Source organism: Sinocyclocheilus anshuiensis, unplaced genomic scaffold, assembly GCF_001515605.1.
Source record: "Sinocyclocheilus anshuiensis isolate Anshui unplaced genomic scaffold, SAMN03320099.WGS_v1.1 scaffold2309, whole genome shotgun sequence".
Lineage (NCBI taxonomy): Eukaryota > Metazoa > Chordata > Actinopteri > Cypriniformes > Cyprinidae > Sinocyclocheilus > Sinocyclocheilus anshuiensis.
Genome location: NW_015552700.1, coordinates 131,778 through 153,138, shown reverse-complemented (window position 1 = coordinate 153,138; position 21,361 = coordinate 131,778). Strand labels below are relative to the sequence as shown.

The 21,361-nt window shown below is 34.7% G+C and overlaps 2 protein-coding genes across 5 annotated transcripts in view; both read left to right on the top strand.

Annotated features, from left to right (window-relative positions):
* LOC107667702 (phospholipid-transporting ATPase ID-like) overlaps positions 1-15,197 on the top strand; it is a 45,349-nt gene extending 30,152 nt beyond the window's left edge. For both annotated transcript variants that reach the window (XM_016459424.1, XM_016459423.1), the window contains 16 exons: positions 1,104-1,138; positions 1,235-1,403; positions 1,634-1,822; positions 2,694-2,809; positions 4,413-4,577; positions 4,660-4,771; positions 4,852-4,957; positions 5,069-5,297; positions 6,745-6,928; positions 9,905-10,128; positions 10,212-10,295; positions 10,388-10,633; positions 10,761-10,899; positions 12,078-12,208; positions 12,665-13,153; positions 14,654-15,197. In XM_016459424.1, the coding sequence (XP_016314910.1) occupies positions 1,104-1,138; positions 1,235-1,403; positions 1,634-1,822; positions 2,694-2,809; positions 4,413-4,577; positions 4,660-4,771; positions 4,852-4,957; positions 5,069-5,297; positions 6,745-6,928; positions 9,905-10,128; positions 10,212-10,295; positions 10,388-10,633; positions 10,761-10,899; positions 12,078-12,208; positions 12,665-13,153; positions 14,654-14,752 (2,717 nt within the window). In that variant the 3' untranslated portion in view covers positions 14,753-15,197. The remainder of the gene's footprint in view (positions 1-1,103; positions 1,139-1,234; positions 1,404-1,633; positions 1,823-2,693; positions 2,810-4,412; positions 4,578-4,659; positions 4,772-4,851; positions 4,958-5,068; positions 5,298-6,744; positions 6,929-9,904; positions 10,129-10,211; positions 10,296-10,387; positions 10,634-10,760; positions 10,900-12,077; positions 12,209-12,664; positions 13,154-14,653) is intronic.
* Positions 15,198-17,239: 2,042 nt separating this feature from the next.
* Positions 17,240-21,361, top strand: part of il6r (interleukin 6 receptor) — a 9,853-nt gene continuing 5,731 nt past the window's right edge. For all 3 annotated transcript variants that reach the window (XM_016459426.1, XM_016459425.1, XM_016459427.1), the window contains exons 1-3: positions 17,240-17,658; positions 19,366-19,989; positions 20,075-20,198. In XM_016459426.1, the coding sequence (XP_016314912.1) occupies positions 17,568-17,658; positions 19,366-19,989; positions 20,075-20,198 (839 nt within the window). In that variant the 5' untranslated portion in view covers positions 17,240-17,567. The remainder of the gene's footprint in view (positions 17,659-19,365; positions 19,990-20,074; positions 20,199-21,361) is intronic.

Genomic DNA, 21,361 nt, shown 5'->3' with positions numbered 1-21,361 from the left:
TATAACAAAGAGTGAAAAATTGAAGGGGGTCTGAATACTTTCCGTACCCACTGTATATATATATCTAATGAGCAAATAAACAGATAAAACACATCGTCGATTTATAATATAAAATTCATCAACTGTGCACTTGAATTAGGTACAGAATATAGCCAGAAACATTTCAAATCTTTTTATTATTATTATTACATTATTATTGTTATTACTATTATTATTTATTTATTTATTTTTGAACAAATGGCCATTGAAAGCTTAACCTTCATTTGGTCAAATGTTAATCATTAAGAGGTCAAACAAAAAATAAATAAGATATTTTATTTGTACTCTCTACAAACATTAAAAAGTAATTAGATAACAATAATGTTAATATTAATATTTATAATAATACATTTTTCTATTGGAAAAAATATATAAATAATTTGTTTTTGAACAAGTAGCCATTGAAAACTTAATCTTCAAAAATGTCCAAACAAAAATTAAATGTTTCTTTTCTACTCTTTATTTATTTATTTAAATTGCATTTAAATAAACTATAAAAAGTAAATAGACAATAATAATAGTATTTATAATAATAAAAACATTATTGAAAATAAACATAAATAAATAAATAATAATGGATGAAATAATCAAGTAAAAAAAAATGCCAAGATGGTTTAGCAGGGTTGCAGATTTATAACAGTTTGGTGTCTATTTTAAAATATAATTCTTTGTGATTATTGTATATTTTATAGTTATAAACATTTAAATAAACATACATTAAATAGACTGATAATAATAATGATGGTCTAAGATAGATAGATAGATAGATAGATCTGCAACATGTTATTTTAGAATTATTTATATAGTATTATAATATTTATTATTATTTTGAATTAATATTTGTTATTATGAATTGAATTATTGTTTAATAAAGATGCCTTCAAAGAAGATAATCATGACCTATATCCATCACACAGTGCAGTCTATACATATGAACAATTAATAGAAATACGCTTCAGCAGAGTTGCAGATTTACGACATACAGTATAGACACATACACTTATAAATATGTTGTATTAGGTTTGTGTTACAGATCTCAATTCATTCTGTCTCTTGTTTCACAGGTGAGGTGATGAACATTCCGGGAGCTCAGCAGAAGGTCAGTGCATCCAAGATTCACTTTCTGGAATTAAAGAATTTGTTATTTTTAAAACATTGTTGCTCAGAAAGATCTTAAATCATCTGTTATTCTCAGAGGGTCCAGCCCCTGGGCTTCAGTGCGTGGAACCCCTTAGCAGACCGGGACTTCTGTTTCTACGACCAGTCTCTGCTAGAGGCAGTGATGGTGGGAGAACCAGCGGTGCATGAATTCTTCCGGGTCTTGTCTCTCTGCCACACGGTCATGAGCGAGGAGAAGAGCGAGGGTAAGGATCTGGAACAGTCTTTGAGGATCGATTATCTGCCTTACTCAGAGAACCATTTCATCCAATGGAAGAGTTTAAATAAGGTTTACTTAAGGAAGCTGTTGACGTTAATATTGTTAGAAGGAAATGATATAGTAATTCTGGATTGTAATATGATTATATTATCTCATTATCTGTCCTTTTTCATGTTGTCCTCCTTGCTTATTGTCTCTGTCTTTCACTTCCTGAAGGAGAGCTGCTGTATAAGGCTCAGTCTCCAGATGAGGGGGCGTTAGTAACAGCTGCACGCAACTTTGGCTTTGTGTTTCGCTCTCGCACACCTGGCACAGTCACCACCCAAGAGCTCGGCAAAGCTGTCACATACACTCTCCTTGCCATCCTGGACTTCAATAACATCCGCAAAAGAATGTCTGTCATAGGTAACACAAGCACACACTCTCAGTCCTGCAACTTTGTGAAAAGCTCAATATGCAATATGTCACAAAAATGAAAACGCCACCACATGAAATCATTTAAAAAAGTAAAGTTTTGTCAGATTGATTTACTTTTGAGCCCAAACTGTGGCTAGGTACATACACACACACTTGTACTCGGTACTTCAGAATGTACCGTTTTTAAACATTATTTTGGCTGTAATGCCAGATGGTTTGGCACTGTGCGAAAGAGAAAGAGCCAGTAAAATTCCCTTAGGACTGAGAAATCTGGATACGGCATAAATACTGCCCTGCCAAGCATCATAAATAAGTGGAACATTAGCGCTAAATTCAATACAGAAAGTGTTGTGTGTGTCATATACACTCTCATAATGCTGAATTATGGCCCTTATGTTCAGGTAAGTGGTGCTTACATTGCAGCAGCCATTTCATTTTTGTGTGCATATTGTCATTTATGTCCATTTGATCTGTGTTTACATGGAAAAGTGAGAGATTTATTGAGTGCACTGCAGATTTTTCTCTTAATAAGTTTTAAGCATTTTTTCTCCATAGCAATATCCAAAATATCTTAAAAATAAGATGATTTGTTTTATGATTTATAAAACTAATCTTATACATATACATGAATTCGTTTTTGCCAAATGGGTAAGAAATATGCTTAATTCAAGATACATTATCTGAAAAGAAGTCCGATAATGTTAGGACTATGAGATAATGAGAGCTATAATAAGAAAAGAGCTTCTCCCATCACTGCAGAGGCACAAGCACAATCTGTAATTTAATGTGTGTGTGTGTGTGTGTGTGTGTGTGTGTGTGTGTGTGTGTGTGTGTGTGTGTGTGTGTGTGTGTGTGTCAGTGAGGAATCCAGAGGGCCGTATTCGTCTCTACTGTAAGGGCGCAGACATTGTGCTTTTCGAGAGGCTTCACTCTTGCAGCCATGAACTAATGAATATCACTTCAGACCATCTCAACGTGAGTGTTTTCTTTTTTGGGGTTTGTTTATTTTGTTTATGTTAGCTTAGCACTGTTTGTATGAAGTTCTAAATTACCCCACGGTCTGCTACTGTCTTTATAAGACATACAACAGAGCCCTCTAGTGGATGTTTTAGTAATTAAGCTCTTTATTTTTTTTTACAAAATACTAATTAACTAAACATTATGTAGGATTTTTGCTGTGATATAGTTATTTTTGTTAGCAATGAAATGAACATTTAAAATGGTAAAATATGAATAAAAAGTATTTTCAAATAAAATGTAGTTGCAAGTGGACAGGGTTGCAAAATCAGTTGAATTTAAGATCTCACTCCCTAGGGGAAACTATTTTAACACTTAGGGGAAAAGTTTGGTACCAAAACATTTGTAGTATGACACATTCATGCTTCACATGAATTTAAAGTCAAGTATTTATTTAATCTTTTAATCTTTCTTTAAAATAACAAGTGAAAGGATTGAAATGGTTTCTGTTTTTGTAATAGAGAAAGTAATGCTGTAAAATCAGGCACGCTAAGCCTGTATAATAATGTTTTAATTATAAATATATTATAATTTCTAATATTAATTACCAGTATATTATTATTATTTATAATATTTTTACTACAGTAAATTTGGGGTCAGTACGATTGTTTTTTATACTTTTATTAAGAAAGGATGCACTGATAAAACGTGACACGAGAGACTATTACATTGTTACAAAAAATGCATTTTAGATTGAATAAACTTTATTAATCCCCGAAGAGAAATTTATGCATAAATGTATCTTAAATAAATGCTGTTATTTCTGTTCATCAAAGAATCCTGAAAGAAATGTATCACAGTTTCCACAAAAATATTAGGGTAACACTTCATAATAACGTTCATATATATCTAAATAATACTAATATACTAATAATAATATTATAATAAGTCATTAACGAACATTATATAATGCTTAACAGATCATTAATTAAGATATATTCAAATAGCTCGAAAAATGAGATGATGTGCATGTTAATGCGCCTAGTGACTAAATAGTAAACATTAACAAGCACATTATTTCATATTTCTAGATATGTAAATATATATTAACTAATGATTTGTTGAGCATTATATAATGTTCATTAATGATTTATTTATGAAAGTTATTATAAAGTGTTACCTGCTTGAAAATGTATTCAAATATACAATTATAGGTTAAAATGTAAATTGTAATAATATATCACAATGTTACGGTCCTACTGTTCATTCTTCTGAATAAATAAATGAATTAATGAATGAATAAATAAATAAATGCAGCCTTCAGTAACCATCATAGTCTTAAAAAAAAAAAAAAAAACTTAAAATCTTACTGACCCCAAACTTTAGAGGCAATGTATGTCAAATTTTTTAAAGAGACCTTTCAAAAGAACTTTGAGGTGGAGCAGACCAAAACAAGCATTTAATGTTTAAAACTATACAGCTTTTGTTTCCTAATAGTTTATCTAACATATCCAGTGGTTCTCACAACAAAAACAATAAAAAACCATGAATGTCTTCATAAGAAAGTGATATTATCATGAGCTGCTGATGTTGGCACGTGTGTATGTGTGTGTTTCTGTAGGAGTATGCAGGTGACGGCTTACGGACGCTCGCAGTGGCCTATCGGGATCTGTCCGAGGAGCAGTGGGAGGAGTGGTCAGAGCGTTTCCGTGGCGCTGATAAGGCCACAGACTGCAGAGACGACCGGCTGGCTGCAGCCTATGAGGAGATCGAACAGGACATGATGGTGTGTTTGTGTGTCCAATTCCTTTTGTTTTGTTTCCTTAGTCTTTTTGTTAATAATATTAACTATTTAATCCTTGTCATAGTTGTTGGGGGCCACGGCTATAGAAGATAAACTGCAAGAGGGGGTTCCTGAGACCATTGCTATTCTCTCACTGGCTAACATCAAGATCTGGGTGCTTACTGGAGACAAACAGGGTAAGAACTGCAAAAGAACCGGCCACAACTGTTATCATTTACTTGACAATTATATATGTCTTTTTCTCCTTTTGTGACAGAGACTGCAGTGAATATTGGTTATTCGTGTAAAATGCTGACAGATGACATGACGGAGATCTTCATTGTTAATGGACACACCGTCCAAAGTGTACGTGAAGAACTGAGGTACAATGCTGATGTTTGTCCGATCTGTCCATCCAACAACCCATGAAATATAAGAGATGTAAGTCTTTCAGGAAAGGCTTTTTCATTTTCTCATCCTCTTTTGTTTTGTAGGAAAGCAAGAGCGCGAATGCTGGAGTCCACACGCACCAGAGATGGAGGGAAGGAAGCTGAAGCTCAGGGATGGGGTGGTGCTTGTGCCTTTGGAAATGGATGTGGAGGTGGCGGTGCTGCTAACTGGATGCCTAATGAGAGTAAATGTCCCCCTTCTCAGGCTCCGCCCCCCTCTGTATTGGAGTCGATCAGTGAAGAGTTCGCCCTCATCATCAGCGGACACAGCTTGGTGGGTGGAAGCAGCATTCAGGAATGTAATCGGAAGGAATTAGATATGAATGTTAATGTTATTCTTGCTCTTCAGTTTAGTTGAAGGGTTTGAGTTGAGTTTAATTAGGTTTATTCAGTGTTATTTTAGAATTATTTATATGCTACAGTAATATTTCTTATTATTTTGAATTCATATTTATTATTGAATTATTGTTTAATCAAGATGCCTTCAAAGGAGATACCGAAGATGATCATAACCGATGTTCATCACATATGCAGATTGGTATCTAAAAGTTTTTCATTTTTCTTTTCATTAACATTCAAATATTAAAATTGAATAAAATGGCAACAATAAAAACAATTAGCTAGATTAGATGATTACTTTAAGATATTGCTATCAGTTCATACTGCTGTTAACACTTTCTCTGGATGCGATGAGCACAAATTCCGAGTATGGGACACCATACTTGGCCACACATCACTTCACTTTCACTTCACTTTCACTTATTATTATTTTATATTTATATTTATTAATTATAATATTTTATAATTCCATGTTTATTATAACACAAATAAAAGGAAGACAAAAACTATCAAGAACAGCAACAGTGAAAAAAACACATAGCCTAGCTCAAAATTGCATAATAATAGCAAACAGGAAAGTAGCAAATAATAAACTTAAGAAATATATTAAAAACATCCAGAGGGTTTATTAGATTATTTATATTATAATAATCCTTGTAATATAATTGGACTAAGATGAAGTTCCAAATAGTCCTGATGGGGGTCCAAACCTTATAGAATTTATCCGTTTTCAAATGGATTATACAAGTAAGATGTTATAATGCAATAAACTCAAAAATAACCTTATTCCATGGTTTTATTGAAGGATTTTTACACTAATCTATGTTTAAATTTAAGGTTATCATATAATATAGAGATTTTATTTTATTTCAGCTCTATTTCAATTACAGGAAACAAATTTAATAGTTTTAAGTTTTAGGTAACAATAACAGCACTGATTTTGTTTTGAAAATATCCGAATGATGGCATTTTTAAATATCAGATTAATGGTATTCATTTCAGTTTGGATGAAAACCCCTGGTCTTAGCTGGTTCAAGCTGCTCTTACTGAGCTGGTGTTTTGCTGGTTCATCTGAGTGCCCAAAACCCCTCTAAATCCAGCTCACCAACCAGTCAAGTCCAGCAAACCAGCTTAGGCTGGTTTAAGCAGGTTTTTCTTCAGCAGGGATATTAAGGAATATTAAGTTTTAAGTCCAGCTCACAGTCCAGTCAAGACCGACAAACCAGCTTAGGCTGGTTTAAGCAGTGTTTGTTTTTTCAGCAGGGATATTGTTATAAATCCAGCTCACAAGCCAATCAAGACCGGCAAAGCAGTTTAGGCTGGTTTAAGCATGATTTTTCAACAGAGGTATTAAGGGATATTTTCCTCTCTCTGTTGGCCAGGCTCATGCTTTGGAAGCGGATATGGAGCGCGAGTTTTTGGAGACGGCGTGTGCTTGTCGAGCAGTGATCTGCTGCAGAGTGACTCCTCTTCAGAAAGCTCTGGTGGTGGAGCTAGTTAAACAGCATAAGAAAGCCGTCACACTCGCCATCGGAGATGGAGCCAATGACGTCAGCATGATAAAGAGTAAGAGAAAAAGAGCAATCTTCAACACTTGCCAGGAGAATAAATCTTTCTTTTTGACAGCCGATATGTTTTTGATGTGCAAACATTTGGGTTCTCTGAGTCAGATTACTAGGATTGGTTACAGCTAGTGGTTACGGTAATAATACACCATCAGAATCTGAATAATATAGCATAATATACTATAATTATTATTGTGCAACTGTTATACACTGCTGTTCAGTTGTTTGGGGTTGGTAAGATTATTTAATGCTTTAATGATTTAGAAAGAAGTCTTTTACGCTCACCAAGGCCTAATTTTTATAATGCGGTTGAAAAGTTATTACATTTTAAAATAACTATTTTCTGTTTATGTAATGTATTCTTTTGATAGCAAAGCTGAATTTTCAGCATCATTACTCCAGTCATCAGTGTAACAGGATCCTTCAGATATCATGTTAATATGCTGATTTGCTACCCAAGAAAAATGTCATATTATTATCACTATTAAAAACAAACTAATTGTACTGCTTAATATTTTTTGTAAACCGAAATTTTTTTTTCAGGATTCTTTGATAAAGAGAAAGTTCGAAAGAACAGCATTTATTTGAAATAGAACATTTTTGTGACAATGATAAAGTATTTTTTGTTTAATACATTCTAGCTGAATCTTTGATGCATTTAATGCATCCTTGCTGATTAATGAATGAATGAATGAATGAATTGTTTATTTATTTATTTAAAAAAATAATTTTAATTGTGACCCCAAACTATTGAACTGTAGTGTATTATTGTAATTATTATTAGTATAATTGGGAACTTAAGATTTTTCATCTTATTTTGTAGGTAATTTACAAAGTTTTTTTCCCATTTTTAATGCCATTCAGTGATATGTGAACTCATAGATTATGCATATTACAGATAAAACGTGGTGTACAATATTCAGCCATAATCTCTTCTTGTGATAACTTCTTGTCGTAACCATGGGGAGGATGTATTGTAAGGCTTTTTGAAACAAACAGCTCAAGAAAAACAATTCTAGTTCCTTTTTTAGCTTATGCAAAGGTGCCCCCAGAGAAACCAAATTATTGAAATTCGGTCAGTTCGTTCAGTTTGTTGTTGTTACATGTGGTTGCTTCATTTCCCTTAACTGAGCAAAAACATCTCAGAACTGTGTCAGTGGGCTCTCACAGTGTCACAACTATATTTCAAAAGGCTCCTGTGAACATGGATAAGAACGAGATGTGGAGGATGTGGTTTATGTCCAAATCTCTTTACACCATCCTGTGCTGTCCCTACTCAATATATTTACACTCACACACACGTTCTTGCCCATGTCATAAGCAATGTCCCATCTTCTGTTTGTTTGATGCTATGGGTGTGTGCAGGTTACTTTGCTGGTGTCCAGGAGTCAAGTGTCAATCTCAGTAACATTAAAAATGCAGGGAACACTCATCAAAAGACTGATTGATAGTGGTACTAGTATGAAGAACAAATCTCTTTCACTGATTTAAATCACTTTGGACTGTCCCAAATCTATGGTTTTAATCTGTGGGATATTTACATATTAGTTTATCTGCCTTAACCTACCATTGAACCCGACCAGCACTAAGACAGATGATAACCAAAAGCAGGGGCTTTCAAACTAGGCTCCAGGGACTGTCAGGCGACCTCAAGTGTGTGGAAACAGGAGGAAAAAAATCTTTGTGATCTATTTTTAGGGGTGTCAAATTTAATGTGTTAACTTGAGATATGCAGTATGTTTAATGCAATCATTTTTCACATTTAATGAGTTCAATAGCCTATTACTGATTCAAAAGGATGGTTAGAATCTTTCAAAATGTATTTAATTGTGATTATTTTATTACAATGACGTACAGTGGCAGCTATAAATATATTATATATAAACAAATTATAAAAATTATTAGAACACTAGTATTTTCACCAGCTAAAAAATGGTTCAGAATCCAGAAGAACTGTGGCAACGTCTGCAAGATGCTTCAAGAAACCTACCTGCAAATCTACCTGAAAAACTATGTGCAAGTGCACTGAGGGCAAACGCTGCTTTAAACGCAAAGGATGTTCACACCAAATGTTGATTTAATTTAGTTAATAGAAGATAATTGATAAAGAAAATCTATTTATGACATTTATTTTTGACAGCATCCTCATTTTACAGAATTTTTACACAAGTGCCTAACAGTACTGTAGCTTTGCAAGTAGGTTTCTTGAAGCATCTTGGAGACATTGCCACAGTTTTTCTGGATTGAGTCTGTCTCAGTTTGTTCTGTTTCTTCATGTCATTCCAGACAGACTGGATGATGATGATCAGATCAGATCTCTGTGTGCAGCACTGGCTGTTATCAGACAAAAATCTCACTGGATTATTACAATTAATGGCAAAATGAATGTTTGGAAATGTAAACTGATATATTTCCTACTGACACACTACAGCAAAAGATAGAAATAACTGACTTAAAACCATGTTTAGCTGGTGAAAATACTAGTGTTCTAATAATTTTGGCCACCACTGTATATACAAAAAGTTGAATTCAAAATGTTTCTCTTCAGGTGTTTATATTAAACAGCACAATAATAGTGGGTCGTTTTTTTTCATTTACCTATATTTAGAGATTAATATTTTGTTTATATATTGATGATAATATATTTGTAACATTTATAGTTGCCGTTCTACTTTAGGAACAGTGGGTAGTGGAAGAAAAAAATATTTTTGTTCATTTTTATCTAGATTTAAAATTTAAAATACAGATTAATAATTTTTGTAATTTGTATTGGAAATAATACAATGACAAAATAAAAGACAATTATATAATTTCTAATTTTGTAAAAGTTTAATAATTTTCTCATGCAGTATAAATGGGTCTTTATATATAGTGTGTAGAATTGTTTTATCTATATGAACTGCAATCCCCCTCAAATGAGTTCAAATATTAAACGGAACTGCATTATCTGAAATAGTTTGTTTCTCTCTTTCTGCAGCGGCTCACATTGGCGTGGGCATCAGTGGTCAGGAGGGGATCCAGGCTGTGCTGGCATCAGATTACTCTTTTTCCCAGTTTCGCTTCCTGCAGCGTCTTTTGCTGGTGCACGGACGCTGGTCCTATCTGCGCATGTGCCGTTTTCTCTGTTACTTCTTCTACAAGAACTTTGCCTTCACTATGGTGCACTTCTGGTTCGGGTTCTTCTGTGGATTCTCAGCGCAGGTAGGATTTATTCGGAATCTCAAAAAAGTGTCTCATGCATGAGGAGATGTCATAACCTTGGATGTGTTTACTCTTTTATTTAGACTGTCTATGACCAGTACTTCATCACTCTTTACAATATCGTATACACATCCCTGCCTGTGTTGGCCATGGGCATCTTCGATCAAGTAAGAAAAAGAAAACATACACCTAATACTGAATCATTTTTGTTTACATTTAATAAGAAACTTACTCTCACCTCAATCTTCTTCTGTCTCAGGATGTTCCTGAACAGAGGAGTCTGGAGTATCCAAAGCTGTATGAGCCAGGTCAACTGAACTTGCTGTTTAACAAGCGAGAGTTCTTCATCTGCATCGCACAGGGAATCTACACGTCTGTGGTTCTCTTCTTCATTCCCTACGGCGTTCTTTCTCACGCCACGCAGAGCAATGGAGTCCCGCTGGCAGACTATCAAACTTTTGCAGTTACAACAGCAACGGCCCTTGTCATCGTTGTCAGCGTCCAAGTGAGTCCAGCATTAGCACTTAAGTAGTGCTTGTTGATTTATATGTATGGTTTCCAGCTTTATATAACGTAGCAAGGAATTTTAGAATGGCTTTGAATAGCCCAAGCTTTTTGCTATTTGTTTGTAGATTGCTCTGGACACGGGTTATTGGACGGCTATAAATCACTTCTTTATATGGGGTTCTTTGGGTACCTACTTCACTATCCTCTTCGCTATGCACTCCAGCATTCTGTTCAATATCTTCCCCAAGCAGTTCCATTTCCTTGGTGAGTCAGCACTTTGGCCTAACTGTGTGGCTGCCATCTTAAACAGAAACCCACATCTGATAATGTCTTTACAGTATGTGTCACGAACACTATAACATCTACAAATGCAGACAGCATTACTCTATATTCAGGTTTTTAAATGACAAAATAATAAATAATGTTAATGTATAGACTACCATTGAAAAGTTTGGGGTCAGGAAGATTTTTTGTTGTTTTTGTTGTTGGAAGAAATCCTGTTCTTTTGTTCAGCATTAAATTGCTAAAAATTGACAGTGACGACTTAAAATATATATTTCAAATAAATGCTGTTTGAACTTTCTATTTATCAAAAAATCCTTTAAAAAATCATGGTTTCCACAAAAATAAATATTTATCAGCACAACTGTTTTCAACATTGTTAATAATATAATTAAAAGATGTTTCTTGAGCACTAAATCCGCATATTAGAATGATTTCTGAACGATCATGTGACACTGGAGTAATGGCTGCTGAAAATTCAGCATTGTCAACACAAGAATAAATAACATTTTAAAATATATTAAAGGGGTCATATGACGTTGCTAAAAAAGAACATTATTTTGTGTATTTGGTGTAATGAAATGTGTTTATGCTTAACTTTTAAATAGAATATCTCTTTGGGTTTGAGACTTTAGTCTTTGCAACTTTAGGGATCTTATCTATTCACGAACAGCTTGTAATACTCCAAAGAGAAAGGAAAACTTGAAATCGCATCATATGTCCCCTTTAAGATAGAATTTTTTTTTCTGAATTGCAACAATATTTCACAGTATTATTGTTTTTTATCTGTATTTTTGATTGAGCACAAAAGATTTCTTACAAAAACATTAAAAATCTTATTGACCTCAAACTTTTAAATGGTATTGTACATGTAAAATTCCTTTGACAGTCATGTAGGCTACACAATAAATGAGTAGATCATCTAAAAAATTAATACATAAATGTGTAACAATTATTTAACCTAAATTAAATAATGAAAATATGAATAGTAAATATATTTTAAAAAAGTCTTTAAAATAAGTGTGGATTTTAAATTGTGTAATATTAAATTAGATCTTTTAGTATTTTATCTTGATCCAAATGTGTTACATTAAATTGTGTATGAATATGTGTGGCTTATTTTTTGTTTTGTGTGCATGCCATGTGTTAATTAACCACAGGAAGTGCTTATAACACACTTGGGCAGCCAGTGGTGTGGTTAACTATTGCTCTGGCTACCGTCATCTGCATTGCTCCAGTCCTTGCTTTCCGCTTTCTCAAACTGGACCTTAAACCTCAGCTCTCAGATACTGTAAGTATGAGTGTGACTCTAGTTTGTCTGTCCTAAATCGCACTCCATTTTTGAATTTGTTAATATCCATGTTCAACCAAACTAACATTCAGTATAACACAGTAAAGACAAGACTTTAAAAAAAACTTACTATGATTAAATGTTCTCCTTTTTATGTGATCATTAAATAAATTAATAATGAATTTTAATGTGTGTTGCATGTTTTTAATGTTAATAATTAATATTAATATATATATAATTAATAAAATCCATTAAATTTAAATGGTCTCAAGCACTGCTCATTGAAATTGTGTTTCTGATTGTTGGATAGTTATGGTTGGTTGATTATTGCACACTCTGATTCATAGCATAGATCATATTTGTTTCGCATCAATAGGTTTAACACATTTGTTAGTTTCTGGTTATCCCCTCACACTCATCCCCGCCCTTTATTATTTTCTCACTGTCTTTCTGCAGGTGCGCTACACTCAACTTGTGCTGCAGAAAAAGCGTAAGCCTGGTGGGCGTGCTGGTCGTGGAGTGGGCGGTGCTGGTGTAGCCAGTGGCAGTACTCTTGGTCGCTTGGGGCGAGGTGGATCTCGACGCTCCGGTTATGCGTTTGCGCATCAGGAGGGCTTCGGCGAGCTGATCACATCGGGAAAAAATATGCGCCTGAGCTCGCTGGCTCTCGCCACATTCGCCTCTCGCCACAGCGGCAGTTGGATCGATACCCTTCGCAGGAAAAAACACGCAAACAGCACTGGTGCGCAAAACACCCCACCCACTGGAGAAGACAGCGCCGCCTCCTCTCAAGCTCCACCCCTTTCCACGTCTTCCTCAGCAGCAGGCGAGGCAGAGCAACCATGTAATGAACCCATCCTTCCTCACAGCCCTGATGATATCGCTCTCTGTGTTATTAGGTGTCCAGAAAGAGACGTCGGAGAATGTAGTACAGCAACTGTGCAGGTAAATATACGTCTGAAAACAAGTTCAAGCACAAACTGCAAATCAACATGCACAAATATAGGTTGTTATACAACACTGGACAGAGTGTTGAGGAGCACAAGAAAACGAATTTTGTGGACTAACAAAAAAAGAAAAGAAAATTCCCCCCAAGGAGAAAACGGCAGGAAGCAAAACTATTAAAAACACTTTCATTTCTCACTTTTGTACATAGTAGTGGTCTCAGCTCAGTTCCCCAATAATTAGGAAAACCCTATTGTTCTTTTTTTGTGATGTATACATTAATGTTTCAAAGTTCACAATCAAAAAAATGTATTACTTATATTCAACAACAGCATTACATTCTGTAATCAAAAGTGACATAAAAGACATTTATAAGACATTATTATTTCAACAATGTTATTTTGAACTTTCATTTGTCAAAGAATACTGAAAGAAATGTATCACAGTTTCCATAAAAAGCATTAAGTAGCACAAATCTGTTATCAAAATTGATAATAATAAGAAATATTTCTTGACCAGCAAATCAGCCTATTAGAATGATTTCCGAAGGATCATGTGACACTGAAAACTGAAATAACGGCTACTGAAAATTCAGCTTTGCCATCACAGGAATAAATTACATTTTAAAATATATTAAAATAGAAAACAGTTATTTTAAATTGTTTTAATATTTCACAGTATTCTGTCTTTACTGTATGTTTGTTTAAATGTTTTTTTTTAATGAATTGAGTTATTAACACACAATATACAAATCAATAACTTTATTAATGCAGTGGTTGCGTTTCAACTGTTATGCAAATGTTTAAAATCTGAAAGCTTAGCTGTTTTGGATTTCCCACTTCTTTTTCCCTCTTTACTGATTTGCATGTTTTTCAGTGCCTGTTCTTTGGACATAGATCTCACATAGAGCTAAAATCTAAAAATGTAAAGCATAACTATTGGTTGGGACAGCAGCTGTTGTTGACACACTGTTGAACAGAAAAGGTATAGCTGTGGTTGCAAGGGGGGATTAAGGGCAAACTGAATTTGCTGATTGATTTCTGAAATAGTACACAACGCTATTCAATGCTATGCAAAGTGGCATAATTCCTAAAGTCCATGTTCTCCCCAAAAACGTAACTTTTAAATAACATTTTTGATTAATATATTGGGGAAAAAAAGGGTATTGAAAGCGATCTTTTTCTGTAGAATTTTAGTAATTAGCTTCAGTTAATTTACAATTAATAGTAATGCGATAATCCCGTTTACCTAAAATAAAAAATAAAAAAATCTGTCATCAGTGACTCACCCTCATGTCATTCCAAACTTGTATAACTTTCTTTCTTCTGTTCATTTATGTATTTATTTATTTATTTTTACAATAAAAGTCAATGGTAACCAAAAAAAGAAAGTCATTTTGGGTTTGTAACAACACGAGGGTGAGTAAATGATGACAGAATTTTCATTTTTGTCATTTACTCTAGTGCAGATATTTCTAAGACCTTTCATTCTTTCTTCTAGGAAGCACCGTTTGTGTGGAAGGGAACCGGAGCTCGTATCAGTGGTGCCAGCAGTCCTGGTCCACCTCCCATTGCAGAAGAAACTTCCAGTGGCGAGTGATGGATAGATGGACCAACTGGAATCCTTCATGTGAACACTCGCACCTTCTGACGTGTGCTCATGTTTCTGTCTGAGGACATGGGCAGTGAAGACAGCGTCCCAGACAGTTTGGGAGTAAACACATGCTTGAATTAAAACACATGGAAATGGATGCAGATTCAAACTGTGCATACAGACAGCAAAATACCATACATTTCCTCTATTGTGCTCATTCTCAGATTTCCTGTCGGTGAGAAGGACAAATCTGCTGTTATTTGAGCTGTTTATGACTGAGTTTTCCATTCTAGCCAAGTTATCAGACAACAAACCACTAAAAAACATGGCCAAGGCTGATATTACAACACACCTTACTATCCAAATAGCTGATGTTAATTGTTCTCATATGCTAAATTACAGTTTACGTTAAATCAGATTCATTCATTTTTAATCTGGAGACAAAAAAATCCAAAATGTATACATTAAAGCATTTCTGTCTCATATTTTACTATAAATAAATCAATGCATAACACAATATATTAATACACTGCACATGTAACAGTTGTACAGCTATTAACGATAACTAAATGACCTGAAGTATCAGCCTCAGCTATATCAGGTTTTATGTTTTTGTATTCAAATTGGGTAGTTCTGGATCTTATCTTGGTCATTTGAATCTCAGTCAAGGATTGTCTGTATCTCTATATAGTAAGAGCGGTTTATCTTTTCTTCTGTTTTTTAATCTCTTAATGACTTTCTTGTGGTCTCATACTGTTTTGACCATTTTGTCAGCATATTGTTTTGCTGAGTCAAATACTTCAGCTTTTTGTCTGTTTGTTGCTGAGAGGTTAATAATGCTACTTGAGTTCAAGCAAGTGAACTTTCTTATGTACTGTAGAGAAGGCTAGAGATTTTCTGTTTTTTCCCCACTGCTGAAAATAGCACTAAGATGTATGTGGTTCTGTGATAAAACACTATAGTTCTCAGTGAGAACATGATTCTGCTGGATGAACCCGTTCTTCCTCATCCATTTCTTTGCACCATATTGGTGCACTAACCCTGACTGCTTGACATAAAGTCCAATTCAACCTCAAACTCTGCTTTACTGGACCCTTGAGGGTTTAGGCATTTGCACTGATCCAGTGGACTGTAATAAATGTGTTTGACGTTTTATTTTTTGAAGTTGGATTAAAATGATTAACATCAGAGTTACCAAATGGATTCCACCTTGACATCATGATCTAAATGTGGCCTTCACCAGTGTTTGGATTTAGGTAAATGGGCTAATAAGAATGTAAATACAGTAACGTGTGTGTTATTGTGAATGGGTGAGACAAACCAAGAAAGTTGATAAAGATGTGTGAGAAGTTACTGTGCACCATACTTGTCCTGTTTCCTGTGTAAGTTAGGCCTAGCTCTCATACTGTTAAATAGGTAACAATTATATGCCTTAAAAGCTAACTTTGTGAGTGTGTTTTTTTTTTAATGTGTATCTATTTCCATCCACACATAAAAGCATTTACATATATTGCAGTAAGAGGTTAAAGGTCATTTTATGGATAGTCTGTTTCAGTGGCTGTTAGCCAAATCCACATGATCTGTGAACATCATGACCCTGCTGTTGTAAATGGGCCTAGTGAAAAATAAAAAAATAGATATGATTAAATGATTTGAATCAAGTTAAAAAAACTGATCATGGTTGTGTGTCTAATTATTTTTGAATGATAAATAATTTATAAAGGAATAATTCACCCAAAAATTATAATATTATAGTTGCTCACCATTATGATTTGTGAGAAACAAAAGGAGACATTTTGAAGAATTCTTCTGCTTGCTCTTTTCCATGCAATGAATGGGTACTGAAGATGTCAAACTTTCATAAACACCATTAAAAATGGACCATATGATACTTTTCTCACAAGATGATGCCCAATTTGTAAACGATTCCTTCTTTTGAGTCGGATCTTTTCAATGAATCTATTCATACAGCTCACAAGACACGTTTAAATGATTTACTCACGAATTGAGCTGATCCGGTTCTAGAGTTCAACTCACTGATTCAGTGATCCAGTCGCAGCCATAAAAAGTATAATGAATAACGACCCCAGAAAAGTATGGACTTTTATCACACTTTACGCCGTTTTTTATGAAGCTTTTGAAGCTTGAATTTCTACGTTTGTGTTCCACGGATGACAGACAGTCAACATTAGGGTGGGTAAATGAGACTATTCATTTTGGGAACTATTTCTAATTATTAATAAAATGTATTTATAAAAGCCATTTCTAATCCTATTGCTAGTAGCAGACCTGGTCTATTCTGGCGATCCTCAGAGATACAGCAGGTCTTGGGTCACGTAGTAATGTTTTATAAAGCTGACCGCAAACAGAATTAGTTAGTTCTCGGTCTTTGCCTTGTCAAATAGGAACTTGTTTGTCTTTGTGGTTCATCAGTGGCGCAAGAGCGGATTTGTTAAAGCAACAGATAGTATAATGTGCGGGGGAGGAGAGGAAGGCTGCAGTCTTCTGTCTCTCTCACAAACAAATGAGCTCCGGATCGAAATCTGTTCGCAACTGACAATATTATTATTTTGTCAAACGAATACTTCTTTATCCTAGATCTGTACCATGATTCAAATAATAGTCCTAATGCAACAGTTACATTTAAAAATGTAAGGTTTCTTTTCTTTATTTTATTAATCTTTCTAAAATGTTGATGTGAGGAAAATGTAAATTTTCATCTCGTTAAACTTGCTGAAAGGGTTGACATTATGACCCGTTATACCCATATTGTATATTTTGGTGGCTGATTATTTTTTTTGGAAGTGAAATCTCATTAATAATGTGGACGCGATTTACACTCAAGTTTCTCCTCGGTATATTAGCTGCGATTGAAATTCAGCCTGCCCCAGAAGAGCTGTGTCCTCGACAAGGTAATTAACCATTTCATTTCAAAACACAACCGAGAATTATTCATTTGGATGAATTTGTGTGATTAACCTAAATCAGCTATTCTTGACCTGTATTGTATATGTTGCCTTTAAAACCATAATTATATCTCTTTCATGGTATTGTTTGGATGTAGTCAGAGTGATTCATTGTGGTTAAGAATAGCCCAATATTAATAGAAATTCCTTTAGTATTTTAACAACTTTTATCACGGGACCTTTCTTTGGTACAAGAAAAAGGTCACATTTAAACCGTCTTGGAAACTTTTTTAAGTTTATGAGGTAGTTCATGTTAATGTGAACTACCTCACATTAATTACTTATTTTTTGTTCTGCTTTAATCTTAAAATATGAAGAAAAAAAAACTTATTAAAAATATGAATGATCACGTTTTAAATATTTTGAATCCAAAAAGAGTAAAAAATAATATAAATAATTCCTTAGTCATTGTTTGGAAATGATTGACAGTTTTTTCAAAAATATGAAAACTATATAAACTACCCTAACTACAGTGGGTACAGAAAGTATTCAGACCCCCTTAAATTTTTCACTCTTTGTTATATTGCAGCCATTTGCTAAAATCATTTAAGTTAATTTTTTTTCCTCATTAATGTACACACAGCACCCCATATTGACAGAAAAACACAGAATTGTTGACATTTTTGCAGATTTATTAAAAAAGAAAAACTGAAATATCACAAATGGCTGCAATATAACAAAGAGTGAAAAATTTAAGGGGGTCTGAATACTTTCTGTACCCACTGTATATAAAAATACTATTGTGGCAAAAAAAGTATGAGCATATAAAGATGTGATGTGTGGAGAGAAAATATGAATGTAAATTTCAATTCTGATGAGAATAGTTTTATTTTGCATCATTTGCAATCAAGTTATAATTGCAAAAAGTGTGTATTTAACTTTGTATATTTCAGATACATTAAATGCTAACTATGTTATCAGTCTTATTGCAAAACAACGGAGACCTTTTTAAGTACAAAAATGTTAACATTTAATTCCCACCAAAAAAAATGTTCTCAAACACAATATATCATTTAAGACGTGGTGGAAATGACTGTAACATTCAGAGAGAGAAAAATGACATATATGTCTGTTGGGCATTGTTAGTGGACAAATTAAATAAACTAGTATTTCCTTCCTGAGAGCCAAAAGTGTGCATAAATGAAGTAACACTCACATGTGATACACATAGAAAGTCATCTATGAATATGAGGAGGATTTCCCTGGTAATGTTATAGCAGATGTTTGCGTATGACACATAAAAATGAGGCATAGTGTGGATTTTATAGGCTTTCAATAATACTTTATTGTTTCAAAGTGCCATGAACTTGGAGAAAAAAAAAGTTGACCATTTTCTTTTACATAAAGTGATTCCCTTTTGTCCTTTTATAATCATTGTTGTTGTATTGCTTTTAAATCATGTCCACTGGTTCAGCATACTTACAATGACAGAAAGAACGAGTGATTGTGGGGAAGAATCTGGGGGATTTTAATAAAAGGAAGTGAAAGTGAAAGTACCACTTTGCTGCATAATTTTGTTCCATATTTAACCGACGCAATGAACTGTGGGTATAATGTACTGTAGAGACCAGTATATACGAGACATAAGCAAAAACAAATAAAAACTCAGATTTATGTGATTAATTACCTAAAACTGTTTTGAATCTTCTTCAGAGCCCCTTCCTGGAGTCTTGGTCTTGAAGTTAGGAAGCAATGTTGTGTTTGGCTGCAGAGGCGATATCACTGTGGACGGTGTGCCGTTGGCTTCGGCCAGTGTCATGAATAAAAAATACAGAACCAAGCAGAGAGAAGACATCACTGTCAGCTGGACATCCCAAAAAGGTTATGCTAACGCTACACAGCTAACCAGTATGAAGGGAAATGCTACAACTGGGACATACCAAAAGACTGATTCTGCTATGTATACCAAAGCTAAAGGGGACACAACGGTCACCGTTAAACCACCTGTAACCATAAGAAAGGAACAAACCACTTCTAGACGTGTTTTGCGTGCTGTCACTCAAACTACTGGACAGGAGGAAGAGGTCTTTGGTATCACCATGGGGACAGATTTTGAGCAAGATGATTATGAGGACTATGATTATGAAGAGGAACGGTCCAGGGTGACAAGAGGCATCAAAAAGCGAACACGCTGGACTCTAAATGGACGACAGGTGCATGCTGGAGTGGAAAGGGGAGGGATTTTAAGACGGCCTCATCTCAGCTGGGCAGATGCTGGGAATTACAGCTGCTACAGAGGAGAGAGACTCATTTCCACAGTCAGAATCAGCGTGGGGGGTGAGGACCTTCTTTCACACTCATATTGATAAATGATTTATATATACAAATAGAAGAAATTCACATCCCTGTGCTATTTTCACAGTACCCCCAGAGAGACCCACTGTCTACTGCTACAGGAAGTTTCACACAAGTAAAGTCCGCTGTGATTGGACATCCAAAAATCCAGTAACCCCACGGCCACTGTGTCACCTACTTCTTATTAGAGGGTGAGTGTGTGTATGTGTATGTGTAAGACAGAATTAATTCATTTAGCAGCAATCAGCACTTTACGAATAAATGGTTCACTGACTCATGCCATTGCCAACTGGTATGCTTGTATTTACCTATATTTATATTAAATGTGAATTTAATGTAATAAAATGTATACTAAATATTGGGTACAGAAACCAAAAGAGTATGTATAATGTTAGTTGGTTGACTTCATTTATCAAATAGATAGTCAAACCAAAACCAAACCAGAATATTCAGACACCTTCAACATTTCTCACATTATCACAGTTTATTCGCTATAGTTTAGAAAATGGTAATAAAATATGACAAGAACTCAGAGTTAAACGGAGTCAGAACAAATTCAGCTTGATAATGTTAGATAACTTTGATAGAAAGGTATGTAATAGATTACAATCAACCAAAAATTATTCAGACAGCTGTTAGTATGACAGTATTTACACAACTGTCAATACTTAGTCGGGCAGCCCTTAGCCTTAATGACAGCCTGTAGTCTCCTGGGCAATGCTGTCACCCAGCTTCATGCAAATCTCAACTTCAGTGTTTTTCCCAGACTCGGTCTGAATAATTTTTCTGAAACGTGCTGCGATTTATATTCCAAAGCCACTCATATAATGCAGAAACACTCAAGCAAACAAAACGCGCGACGCGTGCAGGTATTTGTACTGGCGCAGAATGAGAGGACAGTAGCCTAGCGCATTTCACACAGGCTAGATTCACTTTCGCCAGAAAGTCGTGTATGCCTAAGGTTGAAAATAAATGATGTTTATAGTGAATGCCCCTATAAATGGTCTTATTTTTACGATTTAGTTTTAATCCAAATGATGCGTGTGCTGAGTGAACATCAAAGATCACACACTCTCTCTCTCTCTCTCCGTCTCTCTCGCTCTCTCGCTCTCTCTCTCCTACCGTTAAGTAACTTGTGCATTGTTTTACTTACTTTGTTTTTGACGTATCCGACCGAACTACAAACTTTCCAGTGATGTCTGTGAGAAAGGTATATTCACTCGACAAGCTCGCGCATCTGCGCCGCCGCGCGCTCAATCCACTCAGCGTGCTGTATCAACTTGCGCACATCAGCTATACAGGCGTTAATACTGAATGTTTAATGTTATATTCATTGCATACATATACTTCGTAG